Raw genomic sequence first — 21,494 nt, 5'->3', positions numbered from 1 at the left:
TGTTAAAAACCCCTGGTCCCAAGGCCACAGGCTCTTTCGCTTCTCCCCTGGGGTGGCTGCTGTTTCAGTGCCTGCCTCAGGTGCTTTTTGTTTGTTATTTTCATGTTATTAAAACCTTTTATTTTGGAAGAAAGCGATCGTTGCCCATCCCTCCTTTACTCGCCACTGCCCTCCTCTTCGCTGAAGACCACCCTGGAGGTAATACGGGGGTCCCGCTGGGGGTGTTTTCTTCCCAGGCAAAACCAGCGGGTTTAAAAACACCCTAAAAATATATTTTTGAATAAGTAATAGGGCACAACCCCGTAAGTCAGCAAAACTGCTTTTCTTTCCTGTGCTTTCTCAAACAAGCCAATTTAAATGAACCCTTAATGCCTCAGCGTTCAGCTGCTAGAGCTGAATCAATTGCTAAAGCCTGAGGTACATAAATTCACTTAGAAGAGCAGCCTGTTAGCCACAGAATCACAGCCATGCTAGCAACTTGTGCTTAGAGCTTGAACAGGGAAAAGGAGATGCCATAATAAATGCAGTAAGATTGTAAGAATCCCTTTTCAGGAATAGTAGTGAGAGACTGTGTCACTTTACTGTCGTTATGGACACCCGAACCCCGGGATCTCTGCCCCCCAACCTCTACCGTTGGGTACCATCAGCATACACAGGCTTCAATGTGAATGATGCTGCAAATGGCGTTTATTGCGTCGCTGCATTCACTTATCTATGACAAGCCTCACCCACAGTGCCCCTCGTGGGCGGTCTGAGCTTTCCGTTACATCGCCAGATCTTCCGCACGCTGATCCCTGCTTAGGGCGGGCTCTGCTCACCACAACACCTTACAGGTCATAACCTTTTAAAAATCAGCATTTTACGCTTTATCTACTCTTTTATTAGCACCAGTTCAGTGGCACTGTCGGCTCCACAAAGAATCCTAGCAGAGACAGGCTCCTGATACATTTGTTGACCACCAACCTGCCTTGACTTTCTGAATGGGATTATAAAAAAATCACTTAAACCAACAGTGGGCACTGGCTGTTAGCAGGTCTTCTCACTTTGCTGCTTTGGCTGGAGCAGAGCTGCTGTTGGCTGCAGCAGGAAATCCTCCCAGAGCTGCTCCGGCAACCAGTGCCTGTGCTGCTGTTTCTGCTGGGTGGAGGGGAACAGACCATTTGGACACCATTCAGCAGTAGGTCTTTCTATCAGCAACTCAATCATCTCAGGATACATTCTAGAGACCATCAAAAGAAACATGCTACCTAGGTTTTGGAGAAACCCAAGGCCTCCCTTCCCAGCTGCCCAAGCCCAATGGACCTAGGTAGCTGTGGCCATTGTTCCAGGCTCCCCGACTCATTCTTGCATCAGCTTCTTCAAGGGCTGATTTTCCAACAAATTGAGATTATCACCATATTCCTCTAATACAAAATGAAGAAACGCCTTAAAATACCAGAATTTTTCCACAGATTAGAAAACCTCATCACTGGACATAGAGGAACAGAGCAAGGAGAGTGAGAGAGCTTACAAAATACGTAACAGGAAAAAAGTTTTCAGACTACTACTCTTGTTATTGTCAAAAAACTCAGCAATGTACTGTCAGATTTAAATCTTGCCCCACAATGACAGGATAGAACCACACCAGTGCATGGAACCAAGTTAATTTCATTTTACAATACTAAAAAACAGTATAAAGCATGAAAAGTGGTGATTTTTCTTCATTTGCATTTCCACATTTGCATTTCAGGGCAATATAAAATTCAAGAAAGTTTGTTTACACATAATCTCTAAATTCCTAACAGTGGTGTTCAAGCATTTGCAGCTAACTGAAAATATCTGCACAGAATGAAGAAAAAAAAAAAAGGAATATCAGACTAAGCTTTTACGCAGTCGGAACAAATGGAAACCCAGAGCAGGGATGAACACTTAGGAAGAGGTCAAAGTGCCTACGAATACACGAAAATACCAAGGAGCTCTATATTGCCTCTCCATTTGGAGCTAATGTGGCCTCCTAGCAAAGGGTCAAATGCAGCCTATGCCTTCCCAACAACAATTTCAGCAGAGTCAGCTGAGCACTCTTGGCTTGTATCAAGGCTCAATTTGACCCAGTAACTCCAGTGGTAGGGGTGAGTCACATTAACATCATACACACTGTAGAATCTTACTCAAGATCTTTCAAAAAGCAACATTATTTTGTATTAAATTGGATTCCAAGATACTGACATAAATTGCAGTCTACTTGAGACTATTTTGCCTAGAAAATGAGTGAAAGTAGGTGTTGGAAAATACCCAAAACTATACAGGTGCAATTCTGTACTCACCTGTTGAAGTAACAAGTAACCACTGCCCCAGCAATTGTCATTTGCTGACAGGCAAGAATGAATTCACTAGTCCAGATAAGGGCAATGAAATGATACCACACCATGTAGCAAATTCCAGACAGAGCTCTGTATTCTACTTGTCCTCCTGAAGTAGTCTGTGCAGTACCTGGAGTTGGGATTACACCACTGAATTATTATAACACACCAGACATGAAAAAAAAAAAAAATACATGTAAGTGATTCTGTACCCTTTTCTTAACATTTCCTCAATAAAATTATTAAAAAAAACTAAATCAGATGCTATTTAATTCTAACATTCTAACAATGCCAGAGAGACAAAATTTTGTAATTAAAATAGAATTTTGAAAAAGAAAATCTTACAAAATGCAAAATTTATGTTTAAATTGGTATTGAGACACAGCTGCCAATAAAGTCAAGAGAAGTAAGAACAAGTAGAGATTTCTGAGAAGACATTACTCAAGGTTTGAGTAATCAAATGGTTCAGAAGTAAATGAAATCTTAATTTCCTTCATTCAAATCTGAAACAAACTCAGTCAGTTATGAAACGCTTTAGTTTTTTTCTATGAGAAGGAAAAAAGGAAGACTGCAGAAAAATATTAAGGATGTATAATGATTGTGTCATTGCAACAAAACAAAATTATTATTTTAATTACTATTACTGATTAGAACTATGGCAACTAGTTTTATGTTCTCTGCATTTTGCAATCCTTCTGCAAAATACAGGCACATAGAGGTGGCCTCAAAAAAAAAAAAAAAAAAACCACAACAAATAAATCAGACATCTCTATGGTAGTATATGCTCCAGTATTATTACTGCATTCAGGAACAGTGACAAGTTAATTTATTCAAGCTAAAAAAACCTGCTTCCACTTCTGCTAACAACAAAGATTTTATTCCGTAGTCAATAGATGGCTTTCTAAAAAAAGGCAGGGGTAACTCAGCTAATTCAGCAATCAGGGCTTTCTCCATGCAATCCCGTTATGCCACTTAACTCTGCAGCCTAGTCAGGAGCTAATGGCATCAGGACATTTGTTCCTAGTGAAAGGTCTCTAGGTCACTGGTGACCTGCTATTTTGTTAAGTTTACCAAGCCTTAGGTCTATTAACCTTAAAGACAAACACGTTCACAGAATAAAATGAGCTCTGGAGGTGAGTAGTTCCTTATTCAAACTCCATGGAAGAGGTCACAAAGTGATACATAGAATTGTCTTATTACTGCTAGAATAGCATTATAAATTAAACTTTAACACTTGTATTCAATTCAATAATGTATTCAGTTGGTGGACTTGGCAGTGTTAGGTTTACAGTTAGACTTGATAATCTTAAAGGTTCTTTCCACCTAAATGATTCTACGTTCTCCCACAGGACAGCACATCACCTTCAGATTCAAAACTACCACAGATACAAAGCTATCTATGAAATGGTGCACTTATTTCTGTCCTGTTTTTCTAGATCCACAGAATTCATACTCAAGAACTTTGTGGATCTCAGGAACAACTAAAAACAGAAACAATAAGACTGTTTTTCAACAATACCATCAGGTTTAGACAAGTCTTGTAAGTCTTCAGAACCAAGACCCATTTGTCTGTAAATTATGAAAAAAAATTCATCTACCTCATAGCAGCACTGCAAAATTGCTTCAAAGTGCTTTGAAAGGATCAAAAAACGCTACATGGGTGCATAAATACAGACATATGTTCTAGATATTGTATTTTCTGAAAGGTTATCAGTTTTACCTAAACAGGCAAGCTCTCTGCAGTGCAGTTGTAATGGTTTGAAACCTGCTGCCCCTGGTGGGTGGAGATCTGAAACCCTAAACCAGGTACAAGCCTGAATGAAAGGGGCGTACACCTGTCCTATTCCCACTCCCCTTTTCCTGTCTTCGGGACTTCCTGCCAAGGTCTATAAAAAGGGGAGAAAGGCACGCCTCTCTCTCTTGCTCTTCCTCTTCTCTTTTCCTCTTGCTCCTTTGACCTTGCACCTGGGCACACGCTGCTCTGCTGCTCCCTGTGCTACACGTGGCCGTGGCCATCTTGGAGACCTGGGCCTGATCCACAGACTCTTCCCTGCCTCCATCCACGTCCAAGGATTGTGCATCCAGCTTCAATCCACCTCAATCCAGCGAGATCCAGCACCGGGGAGCCTCAGCACAGCATTTGGGTTTTGTATATTTGGAAGTTTAATCTTCCTTGCCTTGTTGTTCCTACAACCCCCCTTCCCTGTTAAACCCCTACCCTTCTTCCTTTCTGTACCCTGTTAAACCCCTTCCCTTCTTCCTTTCTGCTCCCTGTTAAATAATACATTTCATTTTGTTAATCTTCAATTTGGTGCAAGGTTTTCATTACCCCTGCCTTCCTTATTTACCTCTTTATCTGGGAAACTGAGGGATAAGGGAGGTGGGACACAGTTCTGCCTTCTAACCGGGACAGAACAGCAGTACAGTTGGTCATTCACAGAAATACTGTTGCTTCCATTATATTCAAATGTATTTTAAGCTTGCGAAATGCAAGATAATTAATGATATGAACAAGCTACTACTCAGATCTCTTCTCAGAAACTCTCAGCCATTCCTTCCCATTCCATGCTTCCCTGGTTTTAAGTTCGGATGAAAAACCTTGCTTTTTTTTTTTTTTTTTTTAAGAAGAATTTTTGAGGGTAGATTAATTTACTCTGATGCATTTAAGTAAGCCCTGCCCTGTACCATTCTGAAAGGATTTTTCGTCTCCCATAATTCTTCCAGGGGCTCTAGACTGCCATTTTCCTTCAGCATACACACCTAGCCAAATATGCTCACTAACCACAGCCTGCAGCTCTCACTGAGGGAACCTGGACAAATGATAGGTCAATGAGATACAAGGTCTCCTGCCTCCCCATTTTTATGCAGATATTTTGCATTTCATAGGAGATTCAAGCACATGTTCCACCATATAATCCATATGAACATTTCTTCTCCAGAAAGGCACATCTCAGGCTTTGCTTCTGTAGCTTTGTCATGAAAGACTGACAAATAAATGTTTGCTTTTTACCAGCCTACTGAAATAAGCACCTGCGGGAAGAATAGTAATAGCTTTGTCCTTCCTGGCCAGCCTTACCCATGTGCATGTCCTGCACAGAGATCAGGCACATCTACCTCTGAATTCACACTGATCACCCTGCTGTCTGGGTATAGGTAACTGGTTTTGTTACTTCACAGAAGTAACACATTTCACAGAAGTACCGGTGTAAACATCTGTGCCTGACTGATTCCTGCCTTCTGGGCCTACCATACATGCATAATTTTGTCAACAGAATTACATTCAATGCTTTTTTTCGTATGTCAGTCTTAGTAGCACAGATAAACTTTAAAGCGATCCTAAATATCCTGTTGAGAAAGGTATATGCCATTTTCCTCATCACTCTGCTGGGACCTACCTGTTCACACAAGCTAAACTTTCTCAACAAAGCCTTGAAACGTGGTTCAATTTGTAAATACAATATTTCTCTCCAGCTACATAATCACAAACCTTTCTGGTCTACTGTACACTCTTAATGATAACATTAAGAATTTAGGAAAGAACTGAAGTCCCTACAGCTGAATCACCAAATCTGAAAATCTCTGATCAGTACAAATGTTGATCTGCAGCAAACACTTCAAAAGAAGTGTTGTTAACAACGCAAACAGGCACAAGTGTTTGCAGCAGAATTCTGAAGAGTTTCTCCATCTGACTCTGCAGCCTAGTGCTGTGTCATTATGTCAGCCAGCGCTGCAATGCGATGGCAGAAAGAACAGTGAGCACATGCAGTATAACCAGCTACATTTTGGTACTTTCAGACTTCTGTCAACTGCTGCTGCAAGGTTTTGCTAATGTCTGGAGCAGTGGGCTGTTGTAAGGGACAAAAAACTCCTGGAATGTCTAGTCGGGTAATTTCCTTATCAGAAACAAAGAACCACTGACCAGAAAATGCAAAGAGCCTGTTTATCAGTTGCTGCTAACATGAAAAATGCTGTGCCTTTCCTCCTGCTAAGTGAGGAAAGGTTCTGGCATCACACACTGAATCTTCATGCTTCCTGCAACAGAGTTTATTGTGTTATTTTATTTAGCTTTTTTCCACATAGTGGTATCTTCAGCTAAGCCAGCTGACTGTACTCGCAGTGTCAAGGACCCTGCAGGAGATGCATTTTTATTGCTGGTTTTGCTGCTGCACAGCTTTATGGTGGCAGTTTTATTGCTCACTTACCTGTAGGACACACCTTTGTGACAGGAAAATCTCACAGTGCCTCCCCACCTCACATTACATGCGCAGCATTTGTGCCATGTGGCACTCACAGCTCCTGCACGTGGGGAAGTTGAAAGACATGCTTTGCTGTGCCACATGGCCACTTCAGTTCTGCACTGAAACGCCACACAAATTAGCAAACAATAAGACTCAATAGCCCTAAGACCTATCAGCTTTTCCAAAGCACAGCTGAATTCCATTCCTAGCCAGCTAATGGTTCTAACTGGTGCCACTGTTTGTGCTGTCTCAAGTCTTGTGGAGTCTTGGCATTTCTCCTAGTTTTCTAGGTCTGGAATTCACTCAGTCTCTGTTGCTCTTACAGAATCTGAATTACCAAGGTAGTTAAGCAGGTGCCTACCTTAAAATGCATAAGTAGTCCCACTCACTTGAGTAGGATTATCCATGTGTTTCAGGTTAGTCATGTGCATAAATACCTCTCCAAGCACCACTTATAGTGTTCTACAGCTCCCAAGAAGTTAAAGCTTTTCTCAGAGTAGCACTAACTTTTTGAGGGGGTGTAAATAAGGTGCCTGTGTGGTCCATAACGATCAGGTGCACCACAGCTGAACTGAGGATCAAGTGCTCCAGAGCTTCAAGATGCAGAGATGCTATAAATATTAGATAACTAGAGAAGATCCAAGGAAAATGTTAAGAACAGGTGCAGCACACCAGCAAGCCAATTTCACTTGCCCATCTCTCTGTATTGGACAGAAGACCAGTGTCTGTGTAAACATATATTTTTTATTTTTTTCCAGCTAACTAGGTGTATTTGCATTTAAAATATAGTCGTCATATCCCCAGAAAATACATTTGTGAGAATAAAAAGATGAAGTGTCAAAACCAAGAAAACCACCACCTGCATTTTACATACTGAATCCTGGATAGGCAACTATTTGTCAATGGAGAAAACAAATTGCTCAAAGAGAGCATATCTCAGGAGATCTTTATAGAAGTATTCTCAATTGTTGCAAAAAGTACCCCAAACTCAAAACCAAAAGAAATGTCTTCCATTTCTTCTGGGCAATTGTAGAAAACTGGTAGAAAATATAAAGCTGTTCTGCTAATACATTATTAACCATACAGTACTATGTGTATTTATTTTTACAGGACATACAGTGTAAGTACTAGACATTCTAGAATGGCAAAACTGCCAACAAACCACCTTCTATCCACCTTACTGTAAGCTGCTTTAACAAGCAGCATTTCAGAGGACCTGTATTTGGGTAGAAAATCTGAAATACAATCTAAAGAAATATTCTCAATAACAAATCTAGCCTGCTGTTCATTTCTCCAAGTTTTGAACTACAAAATAAATCCAAGGTAGAGTATGGGACTGGAAATCCAAACAACTATCATACTTCTTGCTGACACCAATCTCCTGTGTCATCTCAACAGGTCTCAACCTGAGAGCTGGGTAAAACAATCCTTCACTACCTCCCCAAATCATTAAAAGGCTAATATTGCTTTTATTGTCTTCCAGCTTCTCTCAGGAGGATTTACTTTGTTATCAGAGCAGCTGTAAACAACTGAGTAGATTCAGAAGAATCTTTCTCACACTGCTCTATCGGCATCTCGTGGGCACAGATGCTACTGCAGGCTATTTACATGTTATTTACATAAAAACCTCAGACCCTGGACTTTGCTAGGAACGGTTTACACCTGTTGGGCAACAACAGACACCATTTAACATAGACAGCTCAACAAAAAGGATAAGTACAAATACAAATGGTAAAATAATAGTATCAAGTTTTAACCAGGAAAGTAATTGAATATATATAGTAGCTTTTTTCTGTCTGTATTCATGCTTAGGCTGTAACTTGGGATCGTTTTGATTATTTATCAAATGCACATCCTCTTCTAAATATTAACATGCTAACTGCTAAAAGAAAAATCTCACAAGGATTGCTATCTACACCAAAAATAACCTGGCAGAAGATCTCAGTCAAAACTTATGTTTTATGAGATACTTCATATGGACAATATAGTGACACAGTTAAGTGCCTGGAAATCATAGAATCATAGAATCATAGGGGTTGGAAGGGACCTCGAAAGATCATCCATTCCAACCCCCCTGCCAGAGCAGGGTCACCTAGAGTACATCACACAGGAAGGCGTCCAGGCGGGTTTTGAATGACTCCAGTGAAGGAGACTCCACAACCTCTCTGGGCAGCCTGTTCCAGTGCTCTGTCACCCTCACAGTAAAAAAATTTTTCCTGATATTCACCTTGAACCTCCTATGCTCCAATTTGCACCCATTAACCCTTGTCCTATCATAGGTCATCACTGAAAAAAGCTTAATCCCATCTTCCTGACACTCACCCTTTACATATTTGTAAACATTGATGAGGTCACCCCTCAGTCTCCTTTTCTCCAGGCTAAAGAGACCCAGCTCCCTCAGCCTTTCCTCCTAAGGGAGATGCTCCACTCCCCTAATCATCTTTGTAGCCCTACGCTGGACTCTCTCCAGCAGCTCCCTATCCTTCTTGAACTGAGGGGCCCAGAACTGGACACAATACTCCAGATGCGGTCTCACCAATGCAGAATAGAGGGGGAGGAGAACCTCTCTTGACCAACTAACCACCTTCCCTTCTTATGTTGAATCTGCAAAAAGTCAATTCTTTCAAAACTGAGAGCATTTTAGAAACTTTAACATTACTGTGCAGCAAGGTCATGCTGCCTTCTGTACTGTAGATTATGTACTGTTTGTATCACTCACTGGAAACGTCAGCATTCCTATTATGTTAGGGTGAAGACAAAATAAATTATCTTTGAATCAGGAGAGGTATGCTGCACTATGAATGTAACAGGAGGTCATAAACCATTTGAATCCTACTCTTAGAGTAGGCAGAGAAAATAAAGAGAAGTGGAATTGAAATTACTAGCAGGAAACAGAGAACACAACTAATAAAGGAAAATGGCACAAAACGGAAAAAGCATAAAAAGCCTCTCAAGGGCAGTTTTCACTGGGTTTTATTTCCCTATGACTACATGTGGAATTTGCTTTCAGACATAATGTGCAAGTCACTACTTCCCTGCAAAGTCTGTAAAAGCATCCAGGAAATACCTGAGTAGTTCCTCTCTTGCACTTATTATCAAGCTGTTTCTGTCATACGTGCTAAAGTACTTCTACTCTTCTAATGACTGCTGTGTTTCCAAAAGCTTTTGAATGCAAGAGACTTAGTTGCCATTTTCTAAATTTAGAATCAACAAAGGCAAGCTTCACATCCTTATGTGTTCTCTATTAAGAGTAATAATGAATTTTTCTGTGGTTAATGGGTCAGCTCAGCTTAATATCAAGGATATAATATTTACTCTAGTAGTTACTGTCAAATATATATTTAGAAAATCTGTGTGTTATAATTAAATTTACCTGCTACTAGATTTACTATAGTTAAAGTTTATCTCAAATTGCATCTGATCCAAGCAGGTGCATGAAATGAACAGCTGGCTGATAGCTCAGAAGATGCTCCTTCCTATAAAGGACTGGTGTGAACCAAAGATAAGGTACCCCATAAGGCCAGTTTCAAAATTACTGCTGCCTGGCTGATATACGCATAAATGAGATGAAGATTTTGCAGAAAAGCTGAAAACCACACAAATCTGTGTCTAGAACATAACGCTGCCTCTGTCAAGTGAAAGTCCAACTCAGGGGAGCTTGGAGAAGGAATATCCATGACAAATAAAGCAAACTGAATCTGTTTGACAATTTCCAGCCAGGAAAAACTCACCAAGAGACTGCAGGCTGGACATTTGGCCTTGCTATGTCTGACTTTTGCAGGAGAAGCAGGTTACTATCCAGACAAGTGCTTCAAGCAGCCATTTCTGACAGATATGAGCTACTGGGGGAAAAGCAGCAGGAACACAAGATCCCTGCAAGCCTGCGTGACCCTGCGTGAAGGCTGGAGGGAAGGAGATCATAGTCTAACCTAAACAATGAGTGAGTGATTTGCAATGTCAGCATGGACTTGGATGCATTCTTATGTTAAAAGTGCAATGGGTCTTGTACAGAGACAGAATTAACAGGGTAAGACTGAGATGGAATAGTTGTGATGGAAGGGGAGTGAGGTACCTGACCCTCAGAGGTGGGGAATACGTCCAGTTTTACCCAGTGGGCGCAGCTACAGAAAGGCTGGAGGCTCTTCTGGCCTCGAAGGGATCTGTAGGCCTGTACAGAAGAGTTACTGTCTCAAGGGGTGGAGGAAACACAAGACAAAAAGGTAACATATAGACACTTGAAGCATTAGGCTGCCTTTGGTTTTCTACATAAATAAATACAGGAATGGCAAACAACTGCCTCTATCTGCATCAGTTCTGCATCAGCTCCAACCCAAAGGACAACAAGTAACTCCTAGCAGTGACCCTAAAATTTAAAAAAAAAATCTCCCAAATCATAATGTTTCTTATGTACAAAGGCTGATGTCTGCATCAGGAGCCAACCCAGAGGTATAGAGTTTAGCTTCCCTTCTTTGGGTGGTGTTGCATGGAAGAACAACCTCTCCGTCCCTTGGATGGCATGATGCTGAGCCAAGGGATGGCATCCAAATTACCCTGGTTCAATCAGTGGCAAATCTTACAGTGGCATGTCCCTCAGTAATACCACTTCCAAACTCACAATCTATTCTTGCACATGTTCCATAGTGATCAACTACCTCCTCTAGAAAAGCAAGAATGTCTGGATTACGCCAAACAATGTTGTACCAGTCTAAATAGTATTAGCTGTTGTCAATGAACAACTTCTCAGAAACAACTTTCTGCCTCTACGAGAACTGGACATTGTCTGTAGTCAGAGGAGTTGTCAGTTCATAACAACTGCACTAGAACTAAAAGCTGTCTCCTCCCTCCTGTTACTTTTTCATTTAAATACATCAAACGTATGTTGTATTTACTGCAGTCTAATCATAAATTAAACAGTTGAGAAAGAACAAAACTAAAGTTCACATACATACAGGAGCTAAAAATCTCTCTTCTGCAGCGCTATGACTCACAAGACTATGGTGATGTTGAAGACTCCAACAAATGGGGGGGAAAAAATAACAAAAAACCAAGGACAGAGTAACACAGCTGAGTAACAGTACTGACACACATTTTGTACACTAACACCAAGAGGTTCAATATTTAAGAAGTCAGCTTAGGAAATGGATAGCATTCATCCAAAAACATGGAAAGCACATACCTGCTGTTCCTAAGCTAAGCAGTACAGCAACCCAAAATATCCAGAACACAATGAGAATCAGAAAGGTCCAGAGTGGCTGGAACAGGAGGAAAGGAATTCTGCCAATGATTTTACCAACAATTCGAAAGAGCTGGACAGTGAACTGAAGCCTCCTCCTTAGTACAAGTATAAGGGAAAGCAGAACAACCTGTTACAGGAAATAAAAAGACAAATTGTTGTTGGTTTTTTTTTTTTCCTCAAGAAAAGTATTTGAGTTGTTAAATGTGATATCAGGGGCTAGAGACTGCACAAAAACATGACAGCACAGCATTTTACACAAACTTACTGTGCACTGGAAAAGCTTTCTGAGTGAGAGACTGCCTATGTTCTCTAAGAGCCTGTGGATTAAAATCTGGTTTTCTGAAGTCATTACTACTGTTTTTTTTTAAAATAAAACAGGATTCATAGAACTGCAGTTCACCTAGTGGAAACAGTCTGTTTCGCTTTACAGCAAACACAAAAGTACATTATATGCTACACACTGCTTTCATGTACTCTGTGCATCACAAACACTTACACTTTCCTCCTACTCAGGTCAGATTGCCACTGTTCACAAAAATATGAGGACCAGTCCTTTTCTGCAGAAAGGACAGTACCACAACCAATTTGAGAGCCATCTATTTATGGAAGCAAAGCAGGCATGAAATGAAACGTCATTTAAATAAATTACTTTTTTCCACAAAGTAAAAATAAAAAAACAAAACAACAAAGAATCCACCAAAAAAAAAAAAAAAAAAAAAAGACAAAAAAAACCCCAAAAAAAAAAAAAAAAAAAAAAAAGACAATAACAAAACCCCCAGTGAAAAACATCACAATGTCCCCAGTTCTTTGTATATGTCATGGAACTATGAACAGCAATAAAGAGAGGTTGGAATCTGTAAAATAATAAATGCAACCAGTGGCAGTTTTTTCCCTAGTTTTCCCGCCTGCTCTAGAAAGAAGGCACTGACTGTGAAGAGAAGCGTAACCTGCAGCTGTGGATGTTCCCACAGTTCTGCAAATGACAAGTCAGTTGTACTGGAACACAGACGCCTACAGAGGAATCTTTTCTTACCCCTTTAGTATCAACAGAAGTAAAAAGGTCATACGCTACAGAGGATCTGAAAAAAAATCTGATCTGTGACACATTTATATTTATCACTGTAAACTGTCAGACTGTTTGTATCTGGTGAATTCCAGCCTATGGATCCTACTCTGCTTTAAGAAAACAGAAGAACAATAACTTTGATAAATGTCTCATGAAGTACAAATTGTCTGTACACATTGAGCAATGACTCCTTTAACATTGCAACATCGGAGTGAAAACATCACTTTAAAAGTTACAAGCCAGACTCCGATTTTCAGATGGAAAACAAGGTCAGTGAAAGAAAGGCAGAATTTAACCCCATAACTTGAGGCCTAGACACCAGCATGTGCTTCACTACCACTTTCATTGTTTAAAAGAGCTGCCACCCCTTTCTCCTACTGACATGGGAGGCTGAATCCACAGATCTCATGTTCTTATCAAGCCAGTGCTCCTTTGTTCCCTCAACATAATTGTACAGTCAGCTGAAGCAGAGAAGAATGGGCACGGAACACAGCTCCTGCATTTCTGCACCACCAATGCTAACGCTGCTTGTGTAGGTTTGAGTGTGGCCGTGCACTGTGCTGACAAAGAAATTTCACAATGAAGGAATAAAACTATTTAAATGAGCATAAGCAGATCTCGTAATTGATTCTCATTTTTAGACTCGGTTCAGCTTCTGCCATTGCTTTGGGTAAAATGCTACTTACAGTAACTATTGTCGAGAAGATAGCATATCCAAGTAGAAATTTTACATTTTCCTTTTCTGTTTCCAATTCAGTGCTGGGACTATTCCTGTAGTCATAATAGAGCCACCAGAGAACACCTGAGACAACTGAGCAGACAAGAGCAGCATGAAGGTCGGCAGCACTCCCCACTGCTGTTGGCAGGCTGGTGTCTGCCTGGCCTCCCTCATGAGTCTCCCACCCTGCCACCCAACCCAAGCTCAGCTCAGGAATACTGTCACATAGCAGAGAAAATTCACATAATGGTCTGTTAGCTTGCAGGTAAAACTGCAGCATAGCATTTGGTTTTCTCGCAGTTATTCTAAAGCTTGGGCATGTCATTTCATTGAGGAGATTCAAAGCTAACTTTCATAGAATGACAAGCTTTAGCTGGACACATTCCTAGAGTTCTCCTTTTGCAATGCAGAACTTCAATAAACTTTCTTTGCAATAGTAGCATCTTCCTAATTGCATACATCTGCCAAAAGAAATGTTGTCTGCAGGCATCTAAAAAAACCCAAAAATCATCATCATCCCAATGTTCGGCACCTAGAGCAGCACAGCCAGACCTTGGCAACAAAAGGCAAGCAGGGCTCAGCTTAGGAAGGGCGGTGGTAAGCTTAAGGTTACTGTGGGTAGCCATGGAGAAAAGGGACTGCTGTTTGTTCAGCTGCATCTCCTTCAGTTCAGTGAGATGACCCATACAACTAAGCATATACAAAAAGGTAAATATACTTACATAACAGCCCAAACACAACCAGTGCAATCAAAGTATGGACCAGAAGCGTTCGAATGAATCTGAAGGCTAAAACCAGTACAAAAGAGAAGGCTGAAAAACACACAAAATTTACGAGTGTTAAAACCATTTAACACAAATCTTATTTACCTGAAATGTAAATTTAAAGGTCTTACAGAATTTGGGCTTTTTTTTTTTCTTTTCATATCCCAAAAGCAACAGCATTTAGTAAATCTGGCAACTTTTTTAACATTTAAAATACACAGGTACCTATAATTTACCAATAATGAACTTATAAGCCAAATATCCCACCTTGGGAATTATTAGCTTTTCAATAATATTCTGTATAAGATTTAATTTAAAATGTTCATGCTGATGTTATTTTTTTTTTTCATCAACAATTTCTTACAGCCCTCTGAGGTTAGCTGTATGATCTTATCAAGGAACACAGAATCACTGAGCTGTATTTCATCTATTAAATGTCTCATGATGCAACACAATCACTCTTTCTTAAAAACTACTGTGTCCAGAAAATATGAAAAAGACCACTTTTAAATTAAAAATATAAAGTCAACAGAAACGTGAAACTTCACATTTTAATCGAGTATCATCATTCACTTTTTATTTGTAACCTTACCTAGTGCAAGGACACTCAGTCCTACCACAGTATTTCTTCCTGCCAATATTCCACTCAGAATTCGGTGAAAAACATCCATTTCATTAACCATACGTATTAGGACAGACGCATAGTTGGAATAGCATTCAGGATTTTGTGGAACGCATCGATTAAATAATGGAAAAGATTTACTGGAAGGTTAAAAACAAAGATGGTAGAAAATATTTATTACTGGTTGAACAGTTTCAAATCCACAGTGGTCCACCATTCTCTTGCAAGCCCTCTGCAGCATCCTCAACACAGTTTTGCAGCCAGAGCTGGCCAGATGGATCTGTAACCTGTCAGGCCCAGGAGGAGACCTTGCACATGAAGTCTGACACAACGGGGCACTGGGCATGGGAGTGGTCTGTTACAAATGGTAGGTTCTTGTTTCATCTGTAAAATAAACTCCTAGCAGCATCATGCCTGTATCACTGTACCAGATCAACAGGGGAACAAATGAGTGACTTTCTCAATCACCATCACCATGTGGCTCCTCTTCCCACAGAAACAGGTCTGGCTTCACCTGCTTTGCTCCCATGTGTTTACATAAAACCTAAACCCATGCTAACATGACATTGCTCCAGACAATTCTAGACTTGACTACAAACTCTTTGCAACATTTTTATGGTATTTGCTTGCATTATAAAAGCCACATCAATGTTTGTACGGTACAATTAACACCACCAAATATTTACATACAAAATTATTTGGCACTCACAGCCAAGCTTATGGAATATATTTATTGTCCCACCTTGGAAATGTTGCACTACAACAGCAAAAAACATATTCGTACCTACAAAGAAGTTTGTTCACCAACAGTTAAAAACTTCTCTGACTAGCTTTGCTTCTACTACGAAATATTACTGTGCAAGACAAATAGCTTTGCTGAGTTCCTTGTCAAACAGAAAAAAAGCATAAAAGAAGAAAAAGTAAAACATGCCATGTTTTCCAGCGATTTACATGCTCTCCTTTGATCTGCTGTCTGTAATGTTTTTATGTGTCTCCTGCTCTCTTCTATTTGCTTTTTTTCTCTATTTTCTCCTGTTCAGAGCAGATGACTTAACTCTGCAAACATGAAGATTCCAATTCTTTGCTGTATTTTCATGCCACTGTGCAATTTAAAATCATGGGTTTAAGGATTTTGACTCAAATGCCAAATGTTAAAGACAGTGCCATTCACAGACCTGGGCTTCAAGCCAGCTGGATATGACATGATTCTGATTGGAAATTTCTGGGTATGGGATAATAAGCAATACCCAAGACCACAGCTCCTCCTCCTTGGCATTGAGGGAGAGAGCAAAAGTCTGTGCAGGAGATAAGTCACTCCTCGTATGGAGTGCTTTTCTCCCGGTTTGGAGAAGAAAAATCTCTGAAGGGTAAAGGAATGGAGGGAACACAGTCCTTGTTAATTCTGTGGGACAGGACACTTGTGTGTTCACAAGCACACATGAGAACTCATAAGGGTACATGTACAAAAATAAATAAACGAAGCAAAATCACTCTGCAAAGCACAAAGTCCAATACAAGATGTGAGGAAGGAACAATCCTTAAGAAGCTGTTTGGACTCAAGGCTGTTGTGGAATACCCAGTAATTCTTACCTTGGTGGAACTGGCAGTGTAGGACACAGCTCAGCTGCCTTTGGATCTAGTGTGTAACTGGAAACATTCAGGTTGTAAATGCAAAGACAAGAACCTAAGGAGGGGGGAAGGTAACATAATATTAGTTAAAGTTTTAGAGAAAAACACATTAAGTTTTGTTTACACTTCTGCTTTGATCCCTTTACAGGCCATATTCATCCCTGATATTCCAGTGGGAATGCAAATAACAAATCAGTTAATTGGGTAAATCTAAAGCAACCTCTGTGGAATCCTTTTTCTTCTAGACTTAACTATAATTACTATTTACTGATCTTCCCAGAGGGCAGGCACACTACTTGTTCCCCAGTGCAATACTTCAGCTCTAAACTCTTACTCACGATGCTAAGGTAACAGAAAAACCTGAAATAGCAGAAGCTCCAACAGAACTAGGCCCCCCTTGCTTTAAAACAGAATATGTATCTACCCAGAAACTTAATACTTTCTGGGCTCTAAGCTAAGTATTACCAGGTACTCTGCCAATAATACTCTGCTCCACTACACACTGCTTCTCGGAAGGAAAGGCTGGGGAAGTTCAAGGCATTCCAGACACAATGCTGCCCTCTCCCTTGAGATAAGCATGCAAGCAGTTTTAGTCTGCAGTTGGCATTTCATGCAATTACACTCAGTTCCACTGAAAATCCTTATATAACAGCACAGCTGTTTACAGCTTTCTGTACATAGCAAACAACAGCAAACTACGCCAAAATGAAATTAAAACAGCCACTAACATTCACATGCTCTGCAGTTTATGCATATCCTATGGAATAAGGGTTAGGCTACAATTTATTTTATTTATATCTTGGACATGAATGAACTGGAGCTGCCTCTTCTTCACAATAGCTACTTCTGACATCATATCCATCTTAAACAGCAGAATAAATTAAAAAATTTCTGGGTAGAATAGCAAACTTTGGGATATGACATCTAGAGGGATAAAACCACTTGTGTATCTCTGGAATCAATAATTCCACCCTAGTTTTAAATAACTTTAAAAGAACCTGTTGGACAACCTTCTCAAACAGCATGTGAGCTCTGTTCTTCTACCATCACCCCCATCAAACTACTCTAGTTCATCCTTAGCAGCCAGTTTTCTGCCGCACAGTATCAGAATTGTGCAGGCATTAATCAACAACTTTTAAATCTGCATAAAAGCTGTAACATTTATAAAAAATGGCTTAGAAATAAAGCAGAAGGAATACATTTTATTTTCTGCTGCCATGAGCTTCTCAGGAAATGAATGGTAAGAAATGAGTCCCTAGCGTAGCAAACCTAAGAATAACAAAGTGAAAGTTGCTCAGCTGTTCTACAGATACACTAAGACATTCATATTCCCTGTTGCACACCATTATTCCTTGCAAAACTCTGGAGGTCTTCCAAAGAGTTGAGTTGCTCTTGTGGACAACTAGACACGCACAAGGAAAGTGAACTGATTTTGAGGCTTTGCATTTCCAGGCTGCATGAATTCAGAAAGAACACATACCTAGAAAGAAAAAAAGATCCTCTTTTCAAAAAACAAGCTTTCTAGTTTTTATGGATTTTAATTCTGCACCTTCTTTCCATCTTTTTAAAGCTCTACAAAGCAAGTAGACTTTCCACATATAATGGAAAAAAAAATGGGTGTTTGAAGTCCGAAGTTAAGAAGCAATTTGAGAACATACCACATTTTTATACTTTATGTTCATAAATAGGAATCGAAGGTGACAATGTGAGTGCTGTTCTACAAAGCCTAGTTCATTGGAGGTGACAGAATGACTGGGAACTTCAACATGCAACTTCCTGAAGTACAAAGATTCGCCACATAGAATGACTGCTAGTTTGGTTCAAGTCTTATTTAAGATCCTGTCTAAGAAGAAGACAGCATGAAGCATAACAATGTAGCACATACTCAAATTCTATCTTAACTTCTTAGTTTTACTCACCATTTTGCACCATTCTCACAGGTTTTTTTGCCTTTCAATATAAGCATGTACCTCTATATATACATGTATATGATAACTAGAAGATGTGTATCTTATTAAGTTCTCAGCCATTTGATTTTTTTAGAGGTTTTCTGATGTACTTACTTTTTATTAGTCATGTCCTGTCCAGAAAGGGGTGCTCCTTTCACAGGAGTGTTCTTCCTACCACATACGTTCCCGAAGCTGTCATATCCAAGCACAAGTCTTTCTGCAGCACCAGCCATCACAGCATAGCCAGTTATAAACATCTGTTGAAATATTTCTTCTTGTGAAATCATCCTGCAACAGCTTTTCATTCCCATGCAATAAATACTCCTTTTAACCCACAATACATTTTTGCCTTGTGGATGCAGACCATTAAATGTAAATCTCACCCCTCTGCACAAGGCCAGAACAAGCCACAGGGACAAGTTTAACACTACTGGTTCCTTAGAGCTTTCTTTTGTCTATTTTTAGAAGCATATAAATTAGGCCAAGTATCACAGAAGAAAAAAGTTAGGGGTCCTGATTAAAATAACAGGAAAGCGGTAGTAAGGTGCTAAGCAAGGCCTCTACCAAAATTCACGTGTGTCACCAGGCGAGGTCACTCGAATGGTAATTTTTCACATGTGCTCACCACTTCTCCTTTTCCAGGGTGCCCTTCAAGATACACCTGGGCAATATATCTGCTGAAATGTTGAGCCCTTGCAGCTGCTAGTGAATTTAATCAGAATTTAAACACAGAAAAGATAAATCAAATGCAGGTGACTTGATATTTCAGGAAGATACATTCTTTAACATGTGAAAAATCTGGGCAGAGCCACAATGTGGACTTAAGTGACACTGCACTGATATTTTAGATGCTCTGTTGTCAGATCAAAGCCCCAGTAGATCATTTCCTTGGAAACCCCAAGGTCAGCTAAGCACCTCTGTTGGCCAAGTAACAGCAGACTTTAGTCAATGTAAGACACTATTGCCTAAGAATGCAACTTAAACCCTGCTTGTGTAACCCGGGAGGGCCAAAACACCCCTTGAAAAGAACCTTTCCAATTGCCAAGAAGCAGAAATTCTTCTTCCAGGAAGCTGGTGAAGTCCTGAGCATTACTTTACCCAAAGGTGTATTTACAGCACTCCAGCTATTAAAGAACTCAGTGATTCAATCGTCTCCTCTGTCCCATGGGGTGTAACCACCTTTTGCAGCCACCAAAGACAATACACTGAGCCCTATGGCTACGTGCCAGCTGCTGGCAGCACTAAACCTTCTCAGTCCCACACGCACCACTACTGCTTTGCATGGATATTGCTGAGCACTGGCTGTGCTGGAGACAGACTGCACGTATCAGATCCAACGCAACTGCTCCTTTGCTTCATGTTTAGACCCTTTACTTGTTATTCTGCTTTTAACATTGGAGATCTGGGCAAAAACTGTGTCTCACACCCAAACGTGTAAATACATGCTCCCTTGGTCCCCAATATAGTCTCATTTTTGCTGACATATTTGCAGTCTAACCAAATTTATTTTTTTTAAGTATGACTGCATGTTAATGCCATCTCAGTATGGAGATGTTTGTAGAAGCTCCAGAATTAAAGCTGACGTACTACTTCTGGATGTGGTATTCGTTATAATAACAAAGTATTTTCAGATCCAGTTTATTTGCACAGCGAATATTTGTTAATAATTAAATTGATCTCAGAAGAAAAAGGAGAAATGAACTGGCACTATAGCACAACCTGAAATATGCTTTAAGAAAAATTCTGGGATTCCTTCTTAAGATGGACTTTACACATTCACTGCCATCAGTGTGGCAAATACTGCGTACATGTGAATTTTTTTTTTTTTAAGTGCTGGACACAGGCCATAAATATCATTAAGTAACAGATGGCTGTATGACTACCAGAGGGGTGTGTCTATACATGCCAGCAATACAAATTTCACAGAGTTATTAATGTGGCTTTCATTTTTTTCACTGTGTGAACAAATCAGTGCCACCAAAAATTGTTAGATCTTTTAAAAATCACATCAAACAAAAGAAAATACGTGCATGCAATAAGCCATTTCACAGAAACTGAGCAATAAAAACAGGGAGAGAAAACAAACAAAGATCCTTAATCCTCATTATTTGACAGGTTTAAATTTTGGCACTCTTTCCACTGATCAAAGCACTGAGTATATGACAGCAGGTCAAAAAGCCTACCCTTTTCACAAAGTTCAGGTTCTACTTGTGTACTGTTCAAAATATGTATGGATTCCTCTCCATTAGCTTCCATTAAAAGAGTTATTAGGAATTGTATTGAGAACTGATAGCATGTTCACAAGAATCCTAAGTAGCTTCAGACACACCATGAAAAAACATCTGTATCTAAGAAAGACAAAGCCTGTTCCCAAAACTGTCCTAAGTACAGGACAGAAAGTGCCTCGATATAATACAAGATGGATGTGTTGCAAGATAAGAAGACTACAATAAATAAGATAAATGGAAATAAAAGCCCAGTCAGGGCTGGACTAATTTACAAAAAAAGCAAATTCTAAATCTAAAGCATATGGGCAGAACTTACGCTCCCGTGTAAAAGACACTGCAGTAAGGCACCGCACGGCCACAAAGGTGAGCCCTACCCCTGGGTGACTCTGGCTCCCTGGCACCTGTGCCCAGGCCAATTTCAGTCTGGATTTGGTCTGTCACTGTGCAGCACCCCGTGAACAGTGGATCTGATTTTTCTCCAGGAAAAAGCATACTTACCAAACCAGCCCAGAAAAGTGAGAAGAGGAGCAACCAGAGAGTGTCTGTACACTTTCTGTGTATGACCGGTCTCCATGCCCTTACTTCTGAAGCGCTACCTCCAGAATTCTAAAATGAAACCCAGAAAGAAAAGTAAACCCCACAAACTTCCTGTGACATTAACATAACCGCGTTCCGAACGGCTGAGAGCGCAAGAGCACAACCTTC

At 40.1% G+C, this 21,494-nt stretch overlaps 1 protein-coding gene across 1 annotated transcript in view; it reads right to left on the bottom strand.

Annotated features, from left to right (window-relative positions):
- SLC44A3 (solute carrier family 44, member 3) overlaps window positions 1–21,395 on the bottom strand; it is a gene marked incomplete at its 5' end in the record, with an annotated part of 41,445 nt that extends 20,050 nt beyond the window's left edge. Inside the window, 9 exons of the mRNA XM_008935152.1 lie at window positions 2,304–2,469; window positions 11,754–11,940; window positions 13,566–13,690; window positions 14,320–14,409; window positions 14,954–15,123; window positions 16,574–16,667; window positions 17,956–18,092; window positions 18,676–18,818; window positions 21,288–21,395. Of these exons, the coding sequence (XP_008933400.1) occupies window positions 2,304–2,469; window positions 11,754–11,940; window positions 13,566–13,690; window positions 14,320–14,409; window positions 14,954–15,123; window positions 16,574–16,667; window positions 17,956–18,092; window positions 18,676–18,818; window positions 21,288–21,395 (1,220 nt within the window). The remainder of the gene's footprint in view (window positions 1–2,303; window positions 2,470–11,753; window positions 11,941–13,565; window positions 13,691–14,319; window positions 14,410–14,953; window positions 15,124–16,573; window positions 16,668–17,955; window positions 18,093–18,675; window positions 18,819–21,287) is intronic.
- Between the last annotated feature and the right edge of the window lie 99 nt (window positions 21,396–21,494).

Source organism: Merops nubicus, unplaced genomic scaffold (assembly GCF_000691845.1).
Source record: "Merops nubicus isolate BGI_N331 unplaced genomic scaffold, ASM69184v1 scaffold47092, whole genome shotgun sequence".
Lineage (NCBI taxonomy): Eukaryota > Metazoa > Chordata > Aves > Coraciiformes > Meropidae > Merops > Merops nubicus.
The sequence above is the reverse complement of the archived record's forward strand: the minus strand, read 5'-3'. Positions and strand labels throughout refer to the sequence as shown.